The sequence below is a fragment of the Ranitomeya imitator genome, chromosome 4 (genome assembly GCF_032444005.1).
Source record: "Ranitomeya imitator isolate aRanImi1 chromosome 4, aRanImi1.pri, whole genome shotgun sequence".
Lineage (NCBI taxonomy): Eukaryota > Metazoa > Chordata > Amphibia > Anura > Dendrobatidae > Ranitomeya > Ranitomeya imitator.
This window is the reverse complement of record NC_091285.1, coordinates 643,936,123-643,964,079: the sequence shown is the minus strand read 5'-3', so window position 1 is coordinate 643,964,079 and position 27,957 is coordinate 643,936,123. Positions and strand designations below refer to the sequence as shown.

The window sequence follows — 27,957 nt, the reverse complement described above, 5'->3', positions numbered from 1 at the left end:
TTTGTTTATAGTTCCAAAATGATGGATCCCTCCTCATCCCGCCCTCTCTCTGTCGGTGTCCATAAAGGCTTTGTCCTAGGACCTCCTACTCTTTTTCATCTATACCCTTGGCCTGGGACAACTCATACAGTCGTCCATGGCTTCCAGTACCATCTATACACTGATGACACTCAGATCTTCCCCTCTGGCCCAGATGTCACCTCTGTACTGTCCACAATCCCAGAGTGTCTGTCAGCCATATCCTCCTTCTTCTCATCACGAATCTTGAAGCTCCATGTGGACAAAACCAAACTCATCAGCTTTCCTCCATTTCACTTAACCCCCCCTACTCGATCCATCTATTGCAATAAATAATATCACGCTTTCCTCTGTACTGGAAGTCCACTGTCTTGGAGTAAGCCTTGATTCTATACTATCCTTCAAGCTGCACAAAAAAAGCCCTCAACACTTCTTGCCGCCTCCAACATAAAAATATTTCTAGAATCCGCCCCTTTTTCAACACTGAATCTACTACAATGTTAGTGCATGCCCTCATCATCTCCTGAATCGACTACTGCAATATCCTCCTCTGTGGCCTTCCTTCTAAGAGTCTCACACCTCTCCAGTACTTCCCTAACGCTGCTGTTCGACTAACCCACCTCTCTCCTTGCTACTCCTCTGCTTCTCCCCTCTTCAAATCCCTTTATGGGCTCCCAAATCACCAACGTATCCAGTTCAAACTGCTAACAATGACTTACAAGGCTGTCCATAATTTGTCTCTTCCTTATATCTCCAAACTAATCTCCCAATATCTTTCCAGACATCATCTCTGGTCCTCCCAAGACCTTCTTTTCTCTTTCATACTCATAAATTCCTCACCCAATCGCTTCCCATGCTTCTTCCAAGCTTCCTCCATCCTCTGGAATTCTGTGCCCCAACATGTCCAATTATCCACCACACTCGGAACTCTCAGACGGAACTTAAAAACCTATCTCTTCAAGAAAGCTTACAGCCTTCAATGGCCACGCTGTCACCTCAACACCATCGAAGTTGCCTCAAACCTCCGACCTACTGTCTCCTTCCCCATTACCTTGTGGACTGTAATGTAAGCCCATGAGAGAAGGGCCCTTCCTCCCTGTACCCATCTGCCATTGTTATTTTGTTCATTGTAATTTATGTATGCATTTTGTATGTACCCCCTTCATTATTAAAAATAAATAATAATGATGATGTTGAGACAAAATGGTCAAAATCGGTTATTTTGGCCAACGTTTAATCTTAGGTGTACGAAACTTTTTCTTAAAAAGGTTCAAATTGGCTAATGATGATAAAATAATTGATAACTCATCCACACGGGACTTGTTCTAGTACTCACCTCGCTGTTCTCTATTTGTCACTCCCAACATCAAAAAACTGGAAATAGGCAACAATGTCTACCAATCTCTAGCTGAGGCGAGTCATCGCTGTGGTCAGTGATGGCTGAACAAGCTTATCCAGGCATTTCTGATGCGTCAAGGACGAGACCAGGCAGACGCATCCAGCAGGGACTGATGTGTGGGATTCATGATGCTGAGTATTACTACTTTTATTATTTTTTACTGGTATAAACTCTGTAAAGAGGACCTCTCACTGTGTCAAAAGTGGCTGGTTTTGGGGTTTTTGCCTTTCTTGTATTCCCACTGCTCCCCTGAGTATTCCATTTTTTTAAAATCCACAATACGGTCCAGAGATATGAGCCTTCTTATTTAGTGCTAATTATTATGAGATCTACAAGGGGATGTTGCTAACAGGATCCTCTGGGGCGTGTCTTTATACTTTTCTGTATTATTGCCCTGTGAGCAACGCCCCTTTAGTAAAGACCATCAAAATTAGCACTAAACCAAAAGTCCTATATCTCTGGAATCGTATTGCCGATTTACAAAAAAGAAAAATAACACAATTCTCAGGAGAGCAGCGGGAATAAAATAGGAGCAAAAATTGTCCGCCTTTTTTTATTGCCCATTAAAACCCTTTAACACGAAAAAAATAAATTTAAAAAAAGATTTAAAGTCAACTAGCAACTAACTCTGGGCACAAGTGTAGCTCATAGCCACCTCTAAATATAGGCAATTTATACATTTGCTGCATACAGAGAAAAAAAATGAGAAAAATGGAGCATTGCACAGCACTCAATGAAATCAGTGAGTCCTCACTCAGTAAGTATAATGCATGGACAGACTCTAACAAACCATCTAAGGTGGAAGCCCTCTTTCAAATGAGGGTCTTTTTTTGGGAGGAGAGTCTTAAGTGAAGGGGGCAAAGTGAAACATTTTTACCTGCACAATACCAGAAATTAAGCTTTCAAAAATCAACAGTAAGTATGGTGAATTGTGAATTAGACGCTCCAAATACGATATCTGGGTTAGCAGACAAGACATATCCGACTTCACAGCGTTGGTTGAGAAGAAAGGTCAGAAGGCACGGTGAGGTCGGGCAGAATACACGGCCTGTGGGACAGGTCTGACCACATATCTCCCCCTCAGGATCACAGGACATATGAGGCTGGACCTTTCCCACACGCCCGATATTCTCCAGAAGACCTAAAGGTGCCGGCTGAACCGCAATGGTGGTGTCACTGAAGTGGAAACTTATGGAGGAACACAAGATTTTGTAATAATGTCTACTTTACTGTTCGTGACAAATAGTTCTATGCGGTCCAAATCAGTGGTGGCCAAACAGAAGACCATGATCTACCAGTAGACCTCAGAGAAGGGGCAGGTAGACCTCAAAATCAAGATCATATTGGGTTCTCTTTCTAGCTTGGCAAACAACCATCTTGTAGGTTCAATTCATGGGTCTTAGTCAGCGTTATTAGATGGTTTAGAACTCACTTACTCCCTGATGGCTCACATCAACCCTAGCAAAAGGGAAAAGCAGTAGGGTCAGATATGAAGAATTCATGGCTGAGGAGCAGGTTCTATAAACCTCTACTTATCACTGTCATGGGGGCAACTAGAGAGCCTGAGAAAGGGATATCTAAAAATGGTGGTCCACTAGTAGATCACCTAACACCACAAAATAATATCTCATACTGAAAAAGTTTGGCCGCTTCTGGTCAAGACCTTTGAAGTAGAGAAAGACCTTACATTTCAGAGACTTTAGGAGCCACTTGGTCTACTTGTTCTACAGATAGATAGCGCAAAGGTTTCAGGAAAGATAATAGATTTTTATCGTTCATGGTTTTTGAATTCAGAATGGAAAAGTACTGTATATTAGGTAGCTTGAAAAGCTTTTGGTTCTTTGTGAAACCTACTTGTAGACGTGAGGATACATCATACAAGTCTCTTCTGCAGGTGGGAGCAAAGTTCAGATAGTAGCGTAGCTTCCATAGATCTACGCGAGAGCCGAGAATGCAGAAAATACTATGTGGCCTAGCTTCAAAGTCATGAGGCTAAACAGGATCACTAGTAGTCAAGAATAAAACCAGTACTACTGAATATTGGTGGTTGTATAAGGAGCCTATTCTGCCGGTAAAAGTTCTGGAGAACATCTCTGCCAAAAGCTCAAAGACTGGAAATGGGGAAAAAATGTTTGCTTCGTCTTTATTTCTAAAGCCAGAACATGACTGCATAAAGTGTGCTATTCATGATATATTATGGTTAGGGTTGTGTTTTACCTGATTGCATGTATTTATATCCACTCCATTCCTCAGATGGTCCAGCGCTTTGTCCAGGTTTCCAGCCCTGGCGGCTCGCAGGAAGCTGGTCGCTGCATCAGCCTAAAAGGACAGAGTTATAGTTATTATTAGCATTATAATTTATTTCATTTCCCTTTTACTACGGCACCAACGCATTTCGCAGTGCTGTACATCGATAGTGAACATTTACATCAAACCCTGACCTTCCCATTTCTCTGTCCCGCACACAATCTAACAATTAATGACGGAGTAATGTAATGTACACAATCCCTGGTTAAAAGGGTGATCTGGGGAAGAAAAATTATGGTACTACCTATCCGCTGGACAGGTTATAACTTATTAAATTATTATAAAATGATTCTAAAATACAGCAGAGGATCAGAAGACAATCTGAGCCGCCCACTGGACCTCTCAGCAACGATTTGTACATGACACATGACAAGAATAAAGTAATTTTTTCTGGTATGACGGACTGTGGCGTAGAAGTAAAATCCTATTTTGAAAAGGCTTTACTTTACAGCGGTGAAAGCCAGGTATAACTGGCACGTGGTATAACAGGAATACCTGACGACAGGTTGTTTTAACCCTGCTGTCGTCTTCGGTCTGGGGAGACCGATTTTGAACTTTGGTATTTTTTTGGGGTGTTCAAGATACGGTTCTGAAACTTGTGATGAGGATGGGTCGGTCGGCCACGGGTTTCAGAGCCGCATCTTGAATATTTTAAAGAATATTGAAGTTCAAGGTCGGTCGTTTTTGACCGAAGACAACAGCAGGGTTAAAAGAGGATCTGTCACCAGGTCAAAAGTGACTAATTTTACCATTTTATTGCCGCTGCTTCCTTGATTATTTTTCTTTTTTTTGTGTGTTAATCCTCCATCCTGTTCCAGAGATACGGGACTTTATATTTAGGACTTCCTTTTATGGTCCTTACCTAGGGGGTGTGGCTCACATGGGACTCAAAGGACACGCCCCAGAGGATCCTTAGTAAGGACCTTATAAATTAGCACTAAATAAAAAAAGCCCATACCTCTAGAACTGCATGGTGGATTAAAAAAAATAGTCAGGGGAACAGAAGGAATAAATTAAGAGCAAAAACTGCCCACTTTTCACCTGGTGACAGATACTCTTTAAGCAACTTAATCTAGAGTCTTCATTAAAAATCTCCTGCCGTTCTGAATAAACAACTCATATGGAGCGCTAAGTATCTCCATGGTGCCAATGTAGTCTGATTCTGCATTGCTGTTACTCCCTTATATCTGACCCCTCTCCTTCTCATACTATAGACTAACTAAAGGAATGCTAAAAAGAGGGATAAAAAGAGTTGCAAACTCTCCCACTGGATAATCAGAATTGGCTCACTGACAGATTCTCAGCTAACTCATTCTGCAGCCAGCAATAGACAGTACAACAGAAAGGCTATAAAAAAACAATTACAAAAATAATTTTTTAGCCAAAAATACATAGATTTTAAGAGGTAATCTCAAGTTTGCAAGATCTCCTATCCATGCAATGTAGAATAACTTCCCAAACGCTGGTGTTCCGACGACTGTGTGACCCACATCAATCCCAAGAACCGGGGCTTTGAAGAACGTTTTGTGAACGGAGCAACGGTCGATCGAACCTCACTCTATTGATAAGGGCCTCTTCAAAGCCCCTGTCCTCAGGATCAATGTGGATCCCATCGGTCATGCCTCCAGACTTCAACTTCAAAACTTGAGAATAACCCTTTAAGTATAAAAAATTGCCCCAAAAGGTGAACAAAACTACAAAGATCAGTACAACATTTTAATCTAAAACTGGAAAAATTTTAAGTGACAGACAATTTTTTTGCAATCAAAAAGCTTCTGTTATCGTTTGATTTTTTAAAATATTTCTACACTAGGTGGCGCTAGAGACAAAGTTTAATTTTTCGGATCTGATTTGTCAGCGTTTGCAGTATTTAAGAATCTTTCCTGGTTTCTTGGACATTTTACTACAAAAAGTAGCTGACGGCATACCACTAGGCGGTATAATGCTACTATAAACCTACCCATGACCACAACCACCACAGAACCTCAAATCAAGACTGATAAGATTTCCTTGGCCCTCATTTCTGGGAAGAAGCCCAGGCAACATTACACAGTCTTGTAACTTTATTCACTGGTCATTTGGACATTACGTAAACGCTTAAGTCAATGACTAATACGCATGCGCGACATTTGGCGCTTACCTGTATACTGCTTATACGTTCGAATGTCTATCTGTACATGTAAAGAAAGCCCACAACAAAGCAAGATATGTGCAAAACGGGATCTTTGCCACGCAAAGAGGTGTCACTGTTTTATGAACTATATATCAAGTTTTGCCTTGACGCCCTATGATTTATGCTCTTGGGGAACCATCTGAAAAACAAACATGTCCTTAAATGATACGTCCTCACTTATTAAGTTATCATCTATCCACTGTAGACAGTGAGGAGCTGTACTCGACTATGTCCGTCAGCCACATAAAAACAAATCTACTATATAATTGTCTAAGGGTCACTTCCGTCTTTCTGTCCTTCTGTCTGTCTGTCTTTCTGTCTGTCACGGATATTCATTGGTCGCGACCTCTGTCTGTCATGGAATCCAAGTCGCTGATTGGTCTCGCCAGCTGCCTGTCATGGCTGCCGCGACCAATCAGCGACGGCCCCAGTCCGATTAGTCCCTCCCCTGCAGTCAGGGCCCGGCGCCCGCTCCATACTCCCCGCAGTCACCGCTCACACAGGGTTAATGCCAGCAGTAACGGACCGCGTTATGCCGCGGGTAACTCACTCCATTACCGCCGCTATTAACCCTGTGTGACCAAGTTTTTACTATTGATGCTGCCTATGCAGCGTCAATAGTAAAAACATCTAATGTTAAAAATGATTAAAAAAATTAAACAATCATTATATACTCACCTTTCGCGACGCTCCGGTGACCGCTCCATGCAAGCGGCAGTTTCCGGGGCCAAGGATGGTATGGGAGAAGGACCTGCCATGACGTCACGGTCATGTGACCGCGACGTTATCACAGGCCCTGTGCGCCTGCACGAGAAGGACCTGCCATGACGTCACGGTCATGTGACCGAACTACAAGGGGCCCTCGGAAGGTGAGTATATGTTTATTTTTAATTATTTAACCTGTGACATACGTGGCTGGGCAATATGCTACGTAGCTGGGCAATATACTACGTCGCTGTGCAATATACTACGTGGCTGGGCAATATACTACGTCACTGGGCAATATACTACGTGTCTGTGCTGTATACTACGTCACTGGGCAATATACTACGTCACTGGGCAATATACTACGTGTCTGTGCTGTATACTACGTCACTGGGCAATATACTACGTCACTGGGCAATATACTACGTCACTGGGCAATATACTACGTCACTGGGCAATATACTACGTCACTGGGCAATATACTACGTGTCTGTGCTGTATACTACGTCACTGGGCAATATACTACGTCACTGGGCAATATACTACGTCACTGGGCAATATACTACGTCACTGGGCAATATACTACGTGGCTGGGCAATATACTACGTCACTGGGCAATATACTACGTCACTGGGCAATATACTACGTGTCTGTGCTGTATACTACGTCACTGGGCAATATACTACGTCACTGGGCAATATACTACGTCACTGGGCAATATACTACGTCACTGGGCAATATACTACGTGGCTGGGCAATATACTACGTCACTGGGCAATATACTATGTGCCTGGGCAATATACTACGTGGCTGGGCAATATACTACATGACTGGGCAATATACTACGTGGCTGGGCAATATACTACATGACTGGGCAATATACTATGTCACTGGGCAATATACTACGTGGCTGGGCAATATACTACGTGACTGGGCAATATACTACGTCACTGGGCAATGTACTACGTCACTGGGCAATATACTACGTCACTGTGCAATATACTACGTGGCTGGGCAATATACTACGTCACTGGGCAATAGACTATGTCACTGGGCAATATACTACAATGTACAGGTGACTAACAGCAAGCGTATACTCAGAGTTGAAAGAACAGCGCTCCAGCCGGGTGTTATAATCCAGTAGAGAAAATCTTTATTTCAGCCATGGTAAAACAGCAACGTTTCGGCCGCACATCCGGAAAAAAGCCGGATGTGCGGCCGAAGCGTTGCTGTTTTACCATGGCTGAAATAAAGATTTTCTCTACTGGATTATAACACCCGGCTGGAGCGCTGTTCTTTCAACTCTGAGTGGGCAATACACTACGTCACTGGGCAATGTACTATATTACTGGGCAATATACTACGTCACTGGGCAATATACTACGTGCCTGGGCAATATACTACGTCACTGGGCAATATACTACGTGCCTGGGCAATATACTACGTGCCTGGGCAATATACTACATCGCTGGGCATTATACTACGTAGCTGGGCAATATACTACGTCACTGGGCAATATACTACGTAGCTGGGCAATATACTACGTGGCTGGGCAATATACTATGTGGCTGGGCAATATACTACGTGACTGGCTAATATACTATGTGACTGGGCAATATACTACGTGACTGGCTAATATACTATGTGACTGGGCAATATACTACGTAGCTGGGCAATATACTGCGTCGCTGGGCAATATACTACGTGGTTGGGCAATATACTACGTGGCTGGGCAATATACTACGTGACTTAGCAATATACTACGTGGTTGGGCAATATACTACGTGGCTGGGCAATATACTACGTGGGCTGTGCAATATACTACGTGGCTGGACAATATACTACGTGGACATGCATATTCTAGAATACCCAATGCGTTAGAATCGGGCCACCATCTAGTAGAGCAGAAGTGAGTATCCACAACCATTATTCATTTAAAGGGAATCTATCAGCAGTTTTGCTATGTAATCTGAGAGCAACAATGTGTAGGGGCAGAGACCCTGATTCCAACGATGTATCACTTACTGGGCTGTGTTTTGCTGTTTCATTAAAATCAGTGTTTTATCAGCAGATTATGAGAACAGGACTAGATGTCTCGTGCCTCCCGGTCCAACCACACCCCCACCACTGATTGTCAGCTTTTTGTGTTGAGGGTGGGGCTATACACAGCCCAGGAATCAAGCTTTGCTAGATCTGCAGGAGAGAAAACTGAAATTCTATCAAACTGGGGCATCCAGTAAACTAAGTGATACATTGCTGGAATCAGTGTCTAAAACCCTACATCATGCAGCTGTCAGAAAACATAGAAAATACCTGGTAACAGATTTTCTTTAAACGGAGTACTTCAGAGCTCTTTTCTCGGGATTGTGGAAGTCCCCATGTGATCTGTAAGGTATCAGCTGTCTTTTGACAAGTTCATAACTTACTAAGTTTGAACAACTCCTTTCCCATTTTAACAACCAAAGTGTTTTGTTCCTAAATGACCAGACACTTTTTAGTGATAGTGGGTAAAAAAAAAAAGTATGGATCCATAGAAGAATATTCGCTCTTTTTGCATCACTGAGCCAAAGCGGCCGAAGAGGCAGAAGTTCAGCAAATCAGGGGTTACACGACTTTGCATTTTTGGTAACTACCAGACAACTCTAACTAAATCTGTAAGCTTACCTCTTGTGAAAACAAAATAACCGGCCATATTGTAACATTTTCCATTGACGGAGAGTCATGAAGCTTCCACAAATAGTAGATTGACATGCGCAAATTGGTGGGTTTAGCCAACATTAATCCAAAGTATATAGCGAACTGAAAGGAGTTCTCTAAGAATGTAATAAAATGCTGTCACGGAATTCAAAAGGCAGCCTGTTCTAGTCACTTGTTAGAACGGGCTTCAGTCTGAATAAGAAAACCAGCTCCTGAGACCTGTGTCTCAACTGACAGAGGAGCTGTATTGTAAGCACATACCTCAGTGAGCTGAGGAAAAGGGCTTTGACATGAGAAGAAATTAATCTTCTACTTGTTTGACTGAGCACAAAGGATTTTTTCTCCATTCTCATTCCACTCTGCATACGCTTTCAGATGAGATTTATTTTTTCTGACGTCACAGCCCTTTTCATACCGTCACCACCTTTATGAATGCTTATGATACATCTCCTCTGTGAGTTGAGACACAGATCTCGGGAGCTGTGTTTCTTGAGACTGACTTCGTGACTAGGACATGCCTATAGTATGAATTATGTGACAGGGTGCCATTTTATTATATACTTGGAAAACCTCTTTACACAGGTCCATAGAAACTGGACATAGCACACCTTTTTCATCCATCCGCATTCATAATATCATACTCTATCAGTAGATAAAAGAAGTGGCACCCAATTTCAGCACACCTATATGCTAACACTTGGCCTGCGACCTAATCAGTAGACACCTGGGGCAACCCACTACCACCGCACAATTATGGAAAAAAGGGACCATAATCAGAATCAGCATTGGACAAGACTGAAAGAATGTCAGGACTCACCAAAGTAGTTTACCCATGGCAATCTCAGCAAACCAGCTTTATGTTTCTAAAAAAGCAAGAATGCAGAAATAAGGTCCTCTAGTTACAGGGCTGCCCACAAATAGGACGAAAAGACCTAGACCATGGTTGATCATTCTTGATCTTCATATCAGGCTTCTCCATAAAGATTCAGATGTTCCAAGTATACTCAGATCTAGAAAACCGGTCCTGATGTGTCATCATTATTGACTTCACTGTCGACGTGAATCAATCCCATCTTCTGCCAACTCAACTTGTAGCAGACTAAATTGTTTGCTCTTTAATCTTGTCTCCAATCTGACCTAACAGGTGAAATCATGATTATTTTCCTCTCTTGAAGGCTTTTTGAATTGTTTCTTGTATCCCGAACCTAAGATCTAATCATGGCATGTTGTAATTTCCCCTTATCTTGCATCTAACCTTGTCTTACAAATGATACTAGTAAAATACTATTATTGTGAATCCCTCTGTGGCTTTCCAGTATATGAGTCCAGTCTTTAAAGAGTAATTGTCATTTTCATTTTTTTCCCTTTCATTAAATTAATAGTACTCATAAAAATAATAAACTTTGTAATATATCTTATCAGAGAAATTGTCTCCATTCTCCTTCTGGACTGATCACTCATTCTCAAAATTCTACACATTTTTTTCCCCATTATTAAAATCAAATGTGATAGTTGGTTCTCATAAAGTTTTATGGAGGACTGTAACTATGGTTACAGGAGAATTTGCAACAGAATATCTATGTCCGCTTCTAGCTCCTTCCTAAAATGTCTGTGTCTGCCTCTAGCTCCTCCCTAAGATGTCTATGTCCGCCTCTAGCTCCTCCCTAGAATGTCTGTCCGCCTCCAGCTCCTCCCTGGAATGTCTATGTCCGCCTCTAGCTCCTCCCTAGAATGTCTGTGTCCACCTCTAGCTCCTCCCTAGAATGTATGTGTCCGCATCTAGCTCCTCCCTAGAATGTCTGTCCGCCTCTAGCTCCTCCCTGGAATGTCTATGTCCGCCTCTAGCTCCTCCCTAGAATGTCTGTGTCCGCCTCTAGCTCCTCCCTAGAATGTCTGTGTCCGCCTCTAGCTCCTCCCTAGAATGTCTGTGTCCGCCTCTAGCTCCTCCCTAAAATGTCTATGTCCACCTCTAGCTCCTTCCTAGAATGTCTGTGTCTACCTCTAGCTCCTCCCTAGAATGTCTGTGTCCGCCTCTAGCTCCTCTGGGTGACTGCACTTTTTGTTGCCTGAGGCAGATATTTTTGATGTCATCTGCCGGCCCTTCTCTACGCCATTTGTCTGGCCTCTTGTATGTATTTTAACTTTTTTTGTAATAAAGTTATACTGTTTTATTGGATTCAGTGACTGCATGGTTTCGTCTTGTTCTCCTCCCTAGAATGTCTATGTCCACCTCTAGCTCCTCCCTAGAATGTCTGTGTCTGCCTCTAGCTCCTCCCTAAAATGTCTGTCCACCTCTAGCTCCTCCCTAGAATGTCTGTGTCTGCCTCTAGCTCCTCCCTAGAATGTCTGTGTCCGCCTCTAGCTCCTCCCTAAAATGTCTATGTCCACCTCTAGCTCCTTCCTAGAATGTCTGTGTCTGCCTCTAGCTCCTCCCTAGAATGTCTGTGTCCGCCTCTAGCTCCTCCCTAGAATGTCTGTCGGCCTTCAGCTCCTCCCTAGAATGTCTGTGTCCGCGTCTAGCTCCTCCCTAGATTGTCTGTGTCCGCGTCTAGCTCCTCCCTAGAATGTCTGTGTCCGCCTCTAGCTCCTCCCTAGAATGTCTGTGTCCGCCTCTAGCTCCTCCCTAGAATTTCTGTGTCCGCGTCTAGCTCCTCCCTAGAATGTCTGTGTCCGCCTCTAGCTCCTCCCTAGAATGTCTGTGTCCGCCTCTAGCTCCTCCCTAGAATGTCTGTGTCCGCCTCTAGCTCCTCCCTAGAATGTTTGTGTCCGCCTCTAGCACTTCCCTAGAATGTCTGTGTCCGCGTCTAGCTCCTCCCTAGAATGTCTGTGTCCGCGTCTAGCTCCTCCCTAGAATGTCTGTGTCCGCCTCTAGCTCCTCCCTAGAATGTCTGTGTCCGCCTCTAGCTCCTCCCTAGAATGTCTGTGTCCGCCTCTAGCTCCTCCCTAGAATGTCTGTGTCGTTCTCTAGCTTCTCCCTAGAATGTCTGTGTCCGTCTCTAGCTCCTCCCTAGAATGTCTGTGTCCGCCTCTAGCTCCTCCCTAGAATGTCTGTGTCCGCCTCTAGCTCCTCCCTAGAATGTCTGTGTCCGCCTCTAGTTCCTCCCTAGAATGTCTGTGTCCGCCTCTAGCTCCTCCCTAGAATGTCTGTGTCAGCCTCTAGCTGTTTTCCCTCCATAGAATCTAATAAGCACCAACTGTCATCTATCTCAGTAAAGGGAAAATCTGTCTTCATTGAATACAGATTGTACAGGTTTTACCCATGAATTTAGGATGAAATATCAGTCCAGGAGGAGAAAGAAGTGGATTTCTCTGATAAGATATATTACAAAGCTGCTTATTTTTCATATGTACTGTTGATTTATAACATAAAAATGAAGAATACGCTTCAATGGGTTCAGCTGCACATATTTGGCAGAGGAAGGGGAAATTGAAAAAAAATGAACATGGGGTTGAGTTTAGTCATGATTGGCCCTACCAAAGTACGAAAATATTGTCCAGTGGTCCCAGGAAGGATCTGAAGTAATACTGAGCCCCAGAGAAATAGGTCGAGAAGACAACCCCATTTAGAGTCGACTCCTTGTTATGAACTTGATTAATATGTGTATATTCTTATAGATAGGGGGATGGACTCCCAGAATTATTGCCACTGGTGGGCCAAAGGAAGCTCAGTTCAATGGATTTGGTCACTCCCTGCCTTCATGTTGGGGTGGCCCCAAGATTATTGTTCTACACTAGGTGCAGGTGCTAGGGCCCTCATATAGGCTACATTATTGTCCACTGAACCCTCAGATATATTGTGTTTGAGGGTCTCCCAAAACTCCCCCACAGGTGAAATCTGGGGAGAGGATTGGACATGGTAATTTTTAACCAAAGAGTCTTTTGTATCTGCAGGTGAGACCCTCTCTCTATTGAGAACACATGGATGCTCTGAATTGCTGAGCATGTATGTGGGCTCCAGAGAGATTAGTGTGTATAGGTGCCATTCACTTCAACAGGATGTGCTCACTTGCACAGTGTATGGGGCTGTGGTGTTCCTGCTACAGCCATATTCTACAAATTCCCCGAGAATCTTGGCGTCACTTGTGTTATGCATATGCAGCGCCCCAGGATCCTGGTGCAGTAATATCGTTCTCCTCTAGGGGGGAGTGATGTTACGTCTGAAGGCAATAAAGGAGATCACTTTACCAGGTATCACAAACCATGCAACACGCTTCACACTCCAGTCCACTAGGGGAAGCTACACTCCTATCTATTAGGGCACTCCTCAGAATTAGGTAAAACTGGTGGTCTGGATAGGAAGTTAGTCAAAAGCTGGCTGGGCTTCGCTCAGTGAGTTCCTGTCAGGCAGACAGAGAGTGGAGAGAGGAACATCTAGCAGTTGCCAACAGAGTGGTCCCTGACAGGGGTGGGATCCTGTCAGAGGCCTAGACAGAGGGCCACGGAGCTGCGCCTGCCCCACGTGCGACAGCATCCTAAGAAAGAGACACAAACAGCGAATTGTATTGTAGAGAGTGAGAAACGAAGTCGTAGCAAAAGGAGAGGAAACCAGAAGGAGTTCTGCCCTATACAGGCAGAACTGAGGGGCAGGATCCGGTAGCCGGAACACCGAGGGAGCAACAGTCTCTATGCCTTGCTCCAAAGACCGGCAGGACAGCTAATTCCACTTTACCTGCCCGACCTATACCCAGGAGGGACGGTGGCAACTTGTGGGGGCTGGGGCGTGCTAGAGTCCCTGTAAAAAGCCTCAGGCCACCAGTCATACGGGTTGTTCCTATCCATCTGGGGGACAGAGAGACACATAACATCTAGAACACCAACAACAGTTGTGAGGACCTTATGAGAAGCTCAGCAGTAAGGTACTACAACACCCAGGCGCTAGAGGAAGGCTACTAATTTCCACCTGGATAAGGGGACTCTGGATTTGCCTTCAGACCGGACGGACTCTGCCTACCCTGTGATCTGGTGCTCTGGACTGTGGAGGCCGAAGCCTCCACTAAAAGGTAAAGAGACTGCAACCTTGTGTCCTCATTCTTCACTGCGCCTCACACCATCCACTATCTACACTCTGGGAACATACTTCACCTGTGGGAAGGTATACCATCTAGCTGCCATAACATCACCCCGGCGGACCCCTAAGCATCGTCGGTCACCCTGACCGAATACCACAGATGGCGTCACGAACATTTCCCCTTTAAAGACCTTTCCCTTTTATTAACGGACCTCCCGAAGGCCACGGACCGGGTCAGCCACCGTGACATCCCCTTTGAGAACCGAAGGCCCCGGTACCGAGTACCCCTAGCCCTTGGGGGCGCTCCACATAGCCTTCGTTCCAGAAACCTAAAATAAAGGCGACCATGTTGGCTCACCACTGTTGGAGCATAACAATGAAGCTCTAGTCTTACTTGGTATGATGAACCCGTCTTATATAAAGGAAGGTAAGAAAAGTGGAAAATGCACATTCATCCATATAATACATGGACAGACTCATCCTGCCAGAATGACAACAGTTGTTTGCAGCAGCTAATAAACGTGCAGACACCTACCTATACACAATCAGGGCAAATAGACAAGGGCTGTCTATATTAGAGGCACTAAAGGGAATCTGTCAGCAGGTCTTTGCTATTTAACCCCTTAATGACAGACAATACGTGTTTTAACTAACCTGAGATATAAGAGAATATCCTCCCCATACAGGTGACAATCCAGCAGCTGTCGGCTGTACACTACAGCTGACAACTTGCTGTATCTGCCACGATCAGTGTTGGCACCGTACATATCTGTTTAACCCCTTAGATGCTGCTGTTAATAGTGACTACATCATTATAAATGGTTAACAGAGTGTGGGGGCTTCCTATTTATCCCAATTTGTGCCCTCAGATCATGATTGTGTGGTCCTGATGTTTGCAATGGCAATTCATGACCAAATAGCGGCCTGAGAGTCTGTCGGCTGTTGTAACCTGTTCAGAAGTTACCGACATTTAGGTGGTAAAAATACACATTTTCATTTCTGTCATACCACTTTGCATTAATTCCTGTAAAGCACCTGAAGGGTTAATAAACTACCTGACAGCCGTTTTCAATATGTCAGGGGGGTGCTGTTTTTAACCCCTTTACCCCCAAGGGTGGTTTGCACGTTAATGACCGGGCCAATTTTTACAATTCTGACCACTGTCCCTTTATGAGGTTATAACTCTGGAACGCTTCAACGGATCCCAGTGAATCTGACATTGTTTTCTCGTGACATATTGTACTTCATGACAATGGTAAAAATTCTTTGATAGTACCTGCGTTTATTTGTGAAAAAAACGGAAATTTGGCGAAAATTCTGAAAATTTCGCAATTTTCCAACTTTGAATTTTTATGCAATTAAATCACAGATATATGTCACACAAAATACTTAATAAGTAACATTTCCCACATGTCTACTTTACATCAGCACAATTTTGGAACCAAAATTTTTTTTTGTTAGGGAGTTATAAGGGTGAAAATTTGACCAGCAATTTCTCATTTCTACAACACCATTTTTTTTTAGGGACCACATCTCATTTGAAGTCATTTTGAGGGGTCTATATGATAGAAAATACCCAAGTGTGACACCATTCTAAAAACTACACCCCTCAAGGTGCTTAAAACCACATTCAAGAAGTTTATTAACCCTTCTGGTGCTTCACAGGAATTTTTTGAATGTTTAAATAAAAATGAACATTTAACTTTTTTTCACAAAAAATTTAATTCAGCTCCAATTTGTTTTATTTTACCAAGGGTAACAGGAGAAAATGGACTGCAATCATTGTTGTACAATTTGTCCTGAGTACGCCAATACCCCACATGTGGGGGTAAACCACTGTTTGGGCGCATGGCACAGCTCGGAAGCGAAGGAGCGCCATTTGACTTTTCAATGCAAAATTGACAGGAATTGAGATGGGACACCATGTTTCGTTTGGAGAGCCCCTGATGTGCCTAAACATTGAAACCCCCCACAAGTGACACCATTTTGGAAAGTAGACCCCCTAAGGAACTTATATAGAGGTGTGGTGAGCTCTTTCACCCACCAAGTGCTTCACAGAAGTTTATAATGTAGAACCGTAAAAATAAAAAATCATATTTTTTCACACAAATTATCTTTTCGCCCCCAATTTTTTATTTTTCCAAGGGTAAGAGAAGAAATTGGACCCCAATAGTTGTTGTACAATTTGTCCTGAGTAAGCTGATATCCCATATGTGGGGGTAAACCACTGTTTGGGCGGATGGGAGAGCTCGGAAGGGAAGGAGCGCCGTTTGACTTTTCAATGCAAAATTGACAGGAATTGAGATGGGATGCCATGTTGCGTTTGGAAAGCCACTGATGTGCCTAAACATTGAAACCCCCCACAAGTGACACCATTTTGGAAAGTAGACCCCCTAAGGAACTTATCTAGAGGTGTGGTGAGCACTTTGACCCACCCAGTGCTTCACAGAAGTTTATAATGCAGAACCGTAAAAATAAAAAAATCATATTTTTTCACAAAAATTATCTTTTCGCCCCCAATTTTTTATTTTTCCAAGGGTAAGAGAAGAAATTGGACCCCAATAGTTGTTGTACAATTTGTCCTGAGTGCGCTGATACCCCATATGTGGGGGTAAACCACTGTTTGGGCGGATGGGAGAGCTCGGAAAGGAAGGAGCGCCGTTTGACTTTTCAATGCAAAATTAACAGGAATTGAGATGAGACGCCATGTTGCGTTTGCAGAGCCCCTAATGTACCTAAATAGTAGAAACCACTCACAAGTGACACCATTTTGGAAAGTAGACCCCCTAAGGAACTTATCTAGATGTGTGGTGAGCGCTTTGACCCACCAAGGGCTTCACAGAGGTTTATAATGGAGAGCCGTAAAAATAAAACAAAAATTTTTTCCCACAAAAATTATTTTTTAGCCCCCAGTTTTGTATTTTCCCGAGGGTAACAGGAGAAATTGGACCCAAAAATGTGTTGTCCAATTTGTCCTGAGTGCGCTGATACCCCATATGTGGGGGGAAACCACTGTTTGGGCGCATGGGAGGGCTCGGAAGGGAAGGAGTGCCATTTGAATGCAGACTTAGATGGAATGGTCTGCAGGCGTCACATTGCGTTTGCAGAGCCCCTAATGTACCTAAACAGTAGAAACCCCCCACAAGTGACACCATTTTGGAAAGTAGACCCCCTAAGGAACTTATCTAGATGTGTGGTGAGCGCTTTGACCCACCAAGGGCTTCACAGAGGTTTATAATGGAGAGCCGTAAAAATAAAACAAAATTTTTTTCCCACAAAAATTATTTTTTAGCCCCCAGTTTTGTATTTTCCCGAGGGTAACAGGAGAAATTGGACCCAAAAATGTGTTGTCCAATTTGTCCTGAGTGCGCTGATACCCCATATGTGGGGGGAAACCACTGTTTGGGCGCATGGGAGGGCTCGGAAGGGAAGGAGTGCCATTTGAATGCAGACTTAGATGGAATGGTCTGCAGGCGTCACATTGCGTTTGCAGAGCCCCTAATGTACCTAAACAGTAGAAACCCCCCACAAGTGACCCCATATTGGAAACTAGACCCCCCCGGGAACTTATCTAGATGTGTTGTGAGAACTTTGAACCCCAAGTGTTTCACTACAGTTTATAACGCAGAGCCGTAAAAATAAAAAATCTTTTTTTTCCCACAAAAATTATTTTTTAGCCCCCAGTTTTGTATTTTCCCAAGGGTAACAGGAGAAATTGGACCCCAACAGTTGTTGTCCTATTTGTCCTGAGTACGCTGATACCCCATATGTTGGGGTAAACCCCTGTTTGGGCACACGGGTGAGCTCGGAAGGAAAGAAGCACTGTTTTACTTTTTCAACGCAGAATTGGCTGGAATTGAGATCGGACGCCATGTCGCTTTTGGAGAGCCCCTGATGTGCCTAAACAGTGGAAACCCCCCAATTATAACTGAAACCCTAATCCAAACACTCCCCTAACCCTAATTCCAACGGTAACCCTAACCACACCTCTAACCCTGACACACCCCTAACCCTAATCCCAACCCTATTCCCAACTGTAAATGTAATCTAAACCCTAACTGTAACTTTAGCCCCAACCCTAACTGTAGCCCTAACCCTAGCCCTAACCCTAGCCCTAACCCTAGCCCCAACCCTAACCCTAGCCCTAACCCTAGCCCTAACCCTAGCCCTAACCCTAGCCCTAACCCTAGCCCTAACCCTAACCCTAGCCCTAACCCTAGCCCTAACCCTAACCCTAACCCTAGCCCTAACCCTAACCCTAGCCCTAACCCTAGCCCTAACCCTAGCCCTAGCCCTAACCCTAGCCCTAACCCTAGCCCTAACCCTAACACTAGCCCTAACCCTAGCCCTAACCCTAGCCCTAACCCTAGCCCTAATGGGAAAATGGAAATAAATACATTTTTTTATTTTTCCCTAACTAAGGGGGTGATGAAGGGGGGTTTGATTTACTTTTATAGCGGGTTTTTTAGCGGATTTTTATGATTGGCAGCCGTCACACACTGAAAGACGCTTTTTATTGCAAAAAATATTTTTTGCGTTACCACATTTTGAGAGCTATAATTTTTCCATATTTTGGTCCACACAGTCATGTGAGGTCTTGTTTTTTACGCGACGAGTTGACGTTTTTATTGGTAACATTTTCGGGCACGTGACATTTTTTGATCGCTTTTTATTCCGATTTTTGTGAGACAGAATGACCAAAAACCAGCTATTCATGAATTTCTTTTGGGGGAGGCGTTTATACCGTTCCGCGTTTGGTAAAATTGATAAAGCAGTTTTATTCTTCGGGTCAGTACGATTACAGCGACATCTCATTTATATCATTTTTTTATGTTTTGGCGCTTTTATACGATAAAAACTATTTTATAGAAAAAATAATTATTTTGGCATCGCTTTATTCTCAGGACTATAACTTTTTCATTTTTTTGCTGATGATGCTGTATGGTGGCTCGTTTTTTGCGGGACAAGATGACGCTTTCAGCGGTACCATGGTTGTTTATATCTGTCTTTTTGATCACGTGTTATTCCACTTTTTGTTCGGCGGTATGATAATAAAGCGTCGTTTTTTGCCTCGTTTTTTTTTTTTTTTTCTTACGGTGTTTACTGAAGGGGTTAACTAGTGTGCCAGTTTTATAGGGCGAGTCGATACGGACGCGGCGATACTAAATATGTGTACTTTTATTGTTTTTTTTTTTTTTTATTTAGATGAAGAAATGTATTTATGGGAATATATTTTTTTTTTTTTCATTATTTAGGAATATTTTTTTTTAATTTTTTTTACACATTTGGAAAATTTTTTTTTTACTTTTTTACTTTGTCCCAGGGGGGGACATCACAGATCAGTGATCTGACAGTTTGCACAGCACTCTGTCAGATCACTGATCTGACATGCAGCAGTGCAGGCTTCACAGTGCCTGCTCTGAGCAGGCTCTGTGAAGCCACCTCCCTCCCTGCAGGACCCGGATCCGCGGCCATCTTGGATCCGGGACCTGGAGCAGGGAGGGAGGGCGGCAAGACCCTCGCAGCAACGCGATTACATCGCGTTGCTGCGGGGGTCTCAGGGAAGCCCGCAGGGAGCCCCCCTCCCTGCGCGGTGCTTCCCTGCACCGCCGGCACATCGCGATCATCTTTGATCGCGGTGTGCCGGGGGTTAATGTGCCGGGGGCGGTCCGTGACCGCTCCTGGCACATAGTGCCGGATGTCAGCTGCGATAGGCAGCTGACACCCGGCCGCGATCGGCGCCGCTCCCCCCGTGAGCGCTGCCGATCGCATATGACGTACTATTGCGTCCTTGGGAAGTAGGGCCCACCCCCCATGGACGCAATAGTACGTCTGATGGCAGAAAGGGGTTAAAGTGGTATCACGTTTGGGCGTTTCCCAATATATGAGACCCCCTAAAGTCACTTTAAACATGGATAGTTCCCTAAAAAAAATTTTCCTTGAAAAAATTAAAAATTGCTGCTACATTTTTAAACCTCCTAAAATGCTAACAAAATTAAAGAACATTTTACAAATGGTGCTGATGTAAAGCAGACGTGTGGGAAATGTTATTTATTAATGGTTTGCTGTGGTATGACCATCTGGATTAAAGGGATAATCATTCAAACTTTGAAAATTGCTAATTTTTTAACATTTTTCTCAAATTTTTGATATATTTTATAAATAAACACAAAACATATTGACCTAAATTTACCATTATCATAAAGTATAATGTGTCACAAAAAAAAATCTCAAAATCACTGGGATTTGTTGAAGTGTTGCAGAGTTATTACCACATAAAGTGGCACTGGTCAGATTTCAAAAATTTGGCTCCGTCACTAAGGGGTTAATATGGGAGCAACTTAATATAGGTCACAAGAGAGCCTGATTACAGGGATGTGCCACTTAGTAGGCTGTGTGTTGTGGTTTCAATACAGTCAGTATTTTATCAGCAGGAGATTATCACTACAGGACTACATCGCATGTGCAGAGCAGTCAGGCTAATCTGTGTAACCCCACCCACCACCACTGATTGGCAGCTTGCTGACAATGTACACAGGAAGCTGCCAATCAGCGGTGTGGGTGGGGTTATACACAGCTCAGCGTTCTGAGCTCTGCTAGATCTGCAGCAGACAAAACATGGATTCTATCAAAACTGCACCAAGCAGACTAGTAAGTGACACCGCTGGAATCAGGCTTTTTTGCTCTATATTATGTTACTCTCAGATTATATAGCAAAAACCTGCTGACAGATTCCCTTTAAAGGCCCTTTTACACAAGCTGATCAACCCCATTAAACACACGCACTAGCTATATGTAAACCAATTGGTCGTCATTTACAGGCCTGTTTACACAGACAAACAACCTACATTCACGGAATGATCAGTAACAGGATCTTTCTGTCTCCATAGAATATTATCGACAGCACATCTCCTGCTTACAAGTGTCAATATGTTGTCAAGAACGATGATTTTTCAGCCTGCGGAAAACTAATGAACTAGTTTTTTTTAATCAAAGGGCACATGGGAGAGGCCATTATCAAATCGAGATGAGGCACACTACGGGGGGGAGGGGTATGTGATTGTAAAAAGGAGGCAATGCATATGTGGGGTCAATATAAAGAGGAAGGGAGGTACACAGGGGGTCATCATCAAATGGAGGGGAATCAGAATAGAGGAGGTCACTATCAAGAGGAGGGGAAGCACATGGGGGTGGGAGTGGTTGGAGCATTATCAAAAGCAGGAGTGGCACAGTGGAGGGTCATTATCAAAAGGAAACATCCTTGGGGTCATTATCAAAAAGGAGGGGAGGCACACTGGAGGGTTAATATAATTAGGAGGCACAAAGGGGATAATTAAAGGAAAGATAATGGGGGTCATTATTAAAAGCATGTACAGTCAGTAGGATATTATTATCCCTAGTATTATTAGGAGTCACAACGGGATATAATAATATTACTAATAATAATAATTTGGCTGAAAAACTGAAGGGGTACAGGAGGGCATTAGTATTATAATGAAGCACAGGGAGACATTATTATAGTCTAGAAGCACAAAGGGGCATTTGTATTGTGTGGGACACATAAGCAGGGTACTAGTATTGTGCAGGGCACAGAGTGGGCATTTGTATTGTGTGGGGCACATAAGCAGGGTACTAGTATTGTGCAGGGCACAGAGTGGGCATTTGTATTGTGTGGGACACATAAGCAGGGTACTAGTATTGTGCAGGGCACAGAGTGGGCATTTGTTTTGTGTGGGACACATAAGGAGGGCACTAGTATTGTGCAGGGCACAGAGGGGGCTTTGCATTGTGTGGGACAAATAAGGAGGGTACTAGTATTGTGCAGGGCACCAAGGGGCTATGTATTTTGTGGGACACATAAGGAGGGTACTAGTATTATGCAGGGCACAGAGAGGGCATCTTTATTGTGTGGGGCACAGAGGGGGCTTTGTATTGTGTGGGACACATAAGGAGGGCACTAGTATTGTGCAGGTCACAGAGGGGGCATCTTTATTGTGTGGGGCACATAAGGAGGATACTAGCATTGTGCAGGACACAGAGGGGGCATTATTACTGCCTAGCGCACTGGTTATACCACTATATGGTTTGTGTAGAGGTGGGGGAATATGAGGAGGGTTCTAGAAAAGCAGTAAGCCAAAGATGTCTGTGTGTTACATTCTGCAGAGACAAGTCATGGTTGTAAGAAATGGTCATGACGGTCTGGGCCAAATGGAAAACAAAAGGGAAAATGAATGGCTGCGATCAGCGAGAATGTGACCGGTGCGTCACTGATATCTACCAAACAGAAGATATGCAACGTTTCAGCTGACAAAGTTTGTCAGCTGAAACATTGCAAATCTTTTGCATGACGCTTCATAAATACAGAATTCACTGATCGATGGAACATGCTGATGTCCATAGATGTTTTTTTTTTTTTCGAGTGGATTGAGATGACCAGTGTGGACTAACTGGTGGGCGTTCTGTTGCGTTAATAAGAAGGCCACCAATGGCGCTTATACAGTGTATATTTTTATGGAAGAATTTATAATCTACCATTATATGGTGTATTACGGTAGTTTTTGTTAATGGTGAGTGTGGTGGCATTATTACTACAGTAAAAGCTGGCAATATGTGGTTACGGGCTGGCAATATTATTTGATTCTTATATTGCAGTGTTGATGGTGATATTGGTCTTTGTACAGCCATGTTGGTAATCATCAGTCTGGTGGCTTTATTCTGCCACTAAGTGGTGGTATTATTTAAAGGGATCCTCTCGACGGATGCATGCTGCTTGCCCGAACCGCAGGCAGCCAGATAAAGGTTTCTCTAAAACGCTCCATGTAAAAAAAATATGTACTTTAAAGGTAGAGCCGCAAATCAGACCAGTCCAACGCCGTCCCTGTCCGGCTTTTCCCAGAGCTGCTGCTGGCGCTGGTGATTGGCAGGTGTCTCCTTACGTGCACACCAGTGACGGACCTACCAATCACCAGCAGCAGCGCTGGGAAGAGCCGGACAGGGACTTTCTCCAGTGTCAGGCAGGGTCTGGCATATAAACATTGATGCAAAATATTGACATATGAATAAACCCTAAGCAAGTGCCCCCATATAATGTAATGATCCCTGACGGCCCCTTATAGAGTATTAATGCCCCTTTAAAAACTAAGTATTGCCCCATTAACAAGCAATAATACTCGGAGTGCCCTTTATTAAGTAATAATGTCCTGAGTGCCCCTTACAATTAATACAGCTCCTGAGTGCCCCCTTTAGCAGGTAATAATGCCCCCCGGGGATGCTGATACAGGTGGCACTCGTATAAGCCCCATATCAGAGGTCTGCAGGGCACATTGGCATACAGCGTTCCCACGGTGATATTTGTAGGTGTCTTGTATGCCCATTTTGTGGCCAGGTAGCCCCTGTATACGCACGTTGGGGGGTAGACGTAGGAGCCTGTGTGCTCTCTGGGGTCAGTGTGGGCAGCTTTGTGTGAGGAGCCTGAGTGTGTGGGTCATGGCCGCTGGTTCTATGGGTAGAGGTGGTATTGTGACCATGTGGTGGTATTGTGAGGTGTGAATCCATTGTGGCTTAGATTTAGGCCGTTCAGGGTCACTGGGCGTGGAGAGGGGCACGGGGCAGTGACAAACTGACTAAAGGGGAGGTGGGCTGCGTGTCTACATTAAAGAGTCTGCACGGCCGCTGCCCCTCACTCTTTTCCAGCCAGCTTGGACGCAGGACAGCAGGTGCCTAAGAGCGTGGCCAAAAATAAACTCCCAGGAGCCCCCAAAGTAAAAAGAGAATTGTAAACCATTTACCCCCCTGCTTACCCACTCTCACCGTATCCCACCCCCCTCACTCCCTCTTTTTACTCACAGGCCGTGCCCGCTGCTTGCCCGCCCGCTCTGCCATTCTGCTGCATACAGACAGTGCCCCCCACCCTCCAGTCTCGCACACTGCGTCCCTCCCCCTCCTCACACCGCGCTTCCCCCCCCCCCCCCCGTCCTCCTTTATTTCCTCGCTCTCTCCCGTCTTTAAATACTAGGCACCGTGCCCAGGGCTGCACAACCGGGAGCCGATATGGGGATATTAACCGGGAACCCATTAACCCCTTGATTCACAATAACAGGTTGCATATCAATAAAGCCTTCAGAAAATAATGATCAAATAAAGGCTTCCGGCGTCTGTTCCCGAGGGGCTGGGAGTGGAGATGATTGTGCAGAACCAAACGTGTATGTGGTGAATATGGCTGGGACAATATATATACGTTGTACACCATTGGGGTCATCTTTATTTCATGTGTATCATGCCCGAAGCCAGGCACAATACATGAGAGGGCATAAAATGGCTATACTGGCAGGGTGGGAATCACTCGGGGGGGTTGTATATGTTCGTATGTAGGACAAGTGTATGCTTCGGGTTTTAACTTCCACATGTATACTCATAGAGGATTTCCAGGGTTAGTAAAACATGGCTGCTTTCATCCAATAAACAGTGCCACACCTGTCCTTAGGGTGTGTTTGGTATTACAGCTCTATTGAAGTGAATAGGACTGAGGTGCAACACAACACACACTGTGATCGTAAGGGGTCACAGGGGACAGCTCATACCGTGCACCCGCTTCTATGTCCCTGACAGTGCTGGTATATCTCATATGTTTGGTATATTCTGAGATATATATATATATATATATATATATATATATATATATATATATGTATATATGTATATATATATATACACTGCTCAAAAACATAAAGGGAACACTTAAACAACAGAGTATAACTCCAGGTAAATGAAACTTCTGTGAAATCAAACTGTCCACTTAGGAAGAAACACTCATTGACAATCAATTTCACACGCTGTTGTGCATCTCTATACACCGTGTTCCAAATTATTATGCAAATGACATTTTTCTCGAATTTTCCTAAATGGTCGGTGCAAATGACAGTCAGTCTAATAAAAGTCATCACCCGTTTGAGTATACATCGAATTTTATTGGAGAAACCTCCCAATGATAACAGTATAATCTCCAAAATGAATAAAAACTCTAAATGCACTGTTCCAAATTATTAGGCACAGTAGAATTTATAAACTTTCGATATGTTTTAACCCCTTAACGACCGCCGATACGCCTTTTAACGGCGGCAGTTAAGGGTACTTAAACCACAGCTGTGGAAAAAGTGAATAGCGCCCCCCCAGAGACGGATTTTCTTTGGGGTCTCGGTTACCGGGGGTAACACGACAGCCAATTTTGCGCTCAAAAAGTCAAATGGTGCTCCCTCCCTTCTGAGCTCTGCCGTGCGCCCAAACAGTGGGTTACCCCCACATATTGGGCATCAGCGTACTTGGGATAAATTGAACAACAACTTTTGGTGTCCAATTTCTCCTGTTTCCTTTGTGAAAATAAAAACTTGGGGGCTAAAAAATCTTTTTTTGTGGGAAAAAAAATATTTTTTATTTTCACGACTCTGCATTATAAACTTCTGTGAAGCACTTGGGCATTCAAAGTTCTCACCACACATCTAGATAAGTTCCTTGGGGGTCTAGTTTCCTAAATTGGGTCACTTGTGGGGGGTTTCTACTGTTTAGGTACATCAGGGGCTCTGCAAATGCAACATAACGCCCGCAGACCATTCTATCAAAGTCTGCATTCCAAAACGGCGCTCCTTCCCTTCCGAGCTCTGCCGTGCGCCCAAACAGTGGTTTACCCCCACATATGGGGTATCAGCCTACTCAAAATAAATTGCACAATAAATTTTGGCGTCCAATTTCTCCTGTTAGCTTTGTGAAAGTAAAAATTTGGGGGTGAAAAGATCATTTTTGTGGAAAAAAATAGGATTTTTTTATTTTCATGGCTCTACATTATAAACTTCTGTGAAGCATTTGGGGGTTCATAGAGCTCACAACACATCTAGATAAGCTCTTTGAGGGGTCTAGTTTCGAAAATGGGGTCACCTGTGAGGGGTTTCTACTGTTTAGGTACATCAGGAGCTCTGCAAATGCAACATGACGCCCGCAGACCATCCCATCAAAGTCTGCATTCCAAGCGGTACTCCTTCCCTTCCGAGCCCCGACGTGTGCCCAAACAGTGCCCCCCCCCCCCCACATATGGGGTATCAGCGTTCTCAGGACAAACTGGTCAACACATTTTGTGGTCTAATTTCTCCTGTTACCCTTGTGAAAATAAAAATTTGGGGGCAAAAACATCATTTTTGTAGAAAAAATGCGATTTTTTATTTTCCCCGCTCTACGTTATAAACTTCTGTGAAGCACCTGGGGATTTAAAGTGCTCACCACACATCTAGATAAGTTCCTTAAGGGGTCTAGTTTCCAAAATGGGGTCACTTGTGGGGGTTTCCACTGTTTAGGCACATCAGGGGCTCTCCAAACGCGACATGGCGTCCGATCTCAATTCCAGCCAATTCTACATTGAAAAAGTAAAACGGCGCTCCTTCTCTTCCAAGCTCTGCGGTGCACCCAAACAGTGGTTTACCCCCACATGTGGGGTATCGACATACTCAGGAGAAATTGCACAACAACTTTTGTGGTTTAATTTCTCCTGTTACCCTCGTGAAAATAAGAATTTGTGGGCGGAAAGATCATTTTTGTGTAAACAAATGCAATTTTTTATTTTCACGGCTCTACGTTATAAACTTCTGTGAAGCACTTCACGGCTCAAAGTGCTCACCACACATCTAGATAAGTTCCTTAAGGTGTCTAGTTTCCAAAATGGTGTCACTTGTGGGGAGTTTCCACTGTTTAGGCACATCAGGGGCTCTCTAAACGTGACATGGCGTCCGATCTCAATTCCAGCCAATTCTGCATTGAAAAAGTCAAACGGCGCTCCTTCTCTTCCAAGCTCTGCGGTGCACCCAAACAGTGGTTTACCCTCATATATGGGGTATCGGCGTATTCAGGAGAAATTGCACAACAAAATTTATGGTTAAATATCTGTTTTTTCACTTGTGAAAATTAAAAAAAAATGGTTCTGAAGTAAAATAATTGCAAAAAAAAAGTTAAATGTTCATTTTTTCCTTCCACATTGTTTCAGTTCCTGTGAAGCACGTAAAGGGTTAATAAACTTCTTGAATGTGGTTTTGAGAACCTTGAGGGGTGTAGTTTTTAGAATGGTGTCACACTTCATTATTTTCTATCATATAGACCCCTCAAAATGACTTCAAATGTGATGTGGTCCCTAAAAAAAAATGGTGTTGTAAAAATGAGAACTTTTAACCCTTATAACTCCCTAACAAAAAAAAATGTTGTTTCCAAAATTGTGCTGATGTAAAGTAGACATGTGGGAAATGTTATTTATTAACTATTTTTTGTGACAAATCTCTCTGATTTAAGGGCATAAAAATACAAAGTTTGAAAATTGCAAAATTTAAAAAATTTTCGCGATATTTCCGTTTTTTCATAAATAATTGCAAGTAATATCGAAGAAATGTTACCACTAACATGAAGTACAATATGTCACGAAAAAACAATCTCAGAATTAGCGGGATCCATTGAAGCGTTCCAGAGTTATAACCTCATAAAGTGACAGTGGTCAGAATTGTAAAAATTGGCTCGGTCATTAAGTACCAAATTGGCTCTGTCACTAAGGGGTTAAAGAACTGAAAATGCTCATTTGTGGAATTTGCAGCATTAGGAGGTCACATTCATTGAACAAAAAAG

At 43.6% G+C, this 27,957-nt stretch overlaps 1 protein-coding gene across 10 annotated transcripts in view; it reads right to left on the bottom strand.

Moving 5' to 3' along the window:
• ANK1 (ankyrin 1) overlaps positions 1-27,957 on the bottom strand; it is a 422,616-nt gene that overhangs the window by 184,947 nt on the left and 209,712 nt on the right. For all 10 annotated transcript variants that reach the window (XM_069766914.1, XM_069766920.1, XM_069766918.1 and 7 more), the window contains one exon: positions 3,635-3,736. In XM_069766914.1, the coding sequence (XP_069623015.1) occupies positions 3,635-3,736 (102 nt within the window). The remainder of the gene's footprint in view (positions 1-3,634; positions 3,737-27,957) is intronic.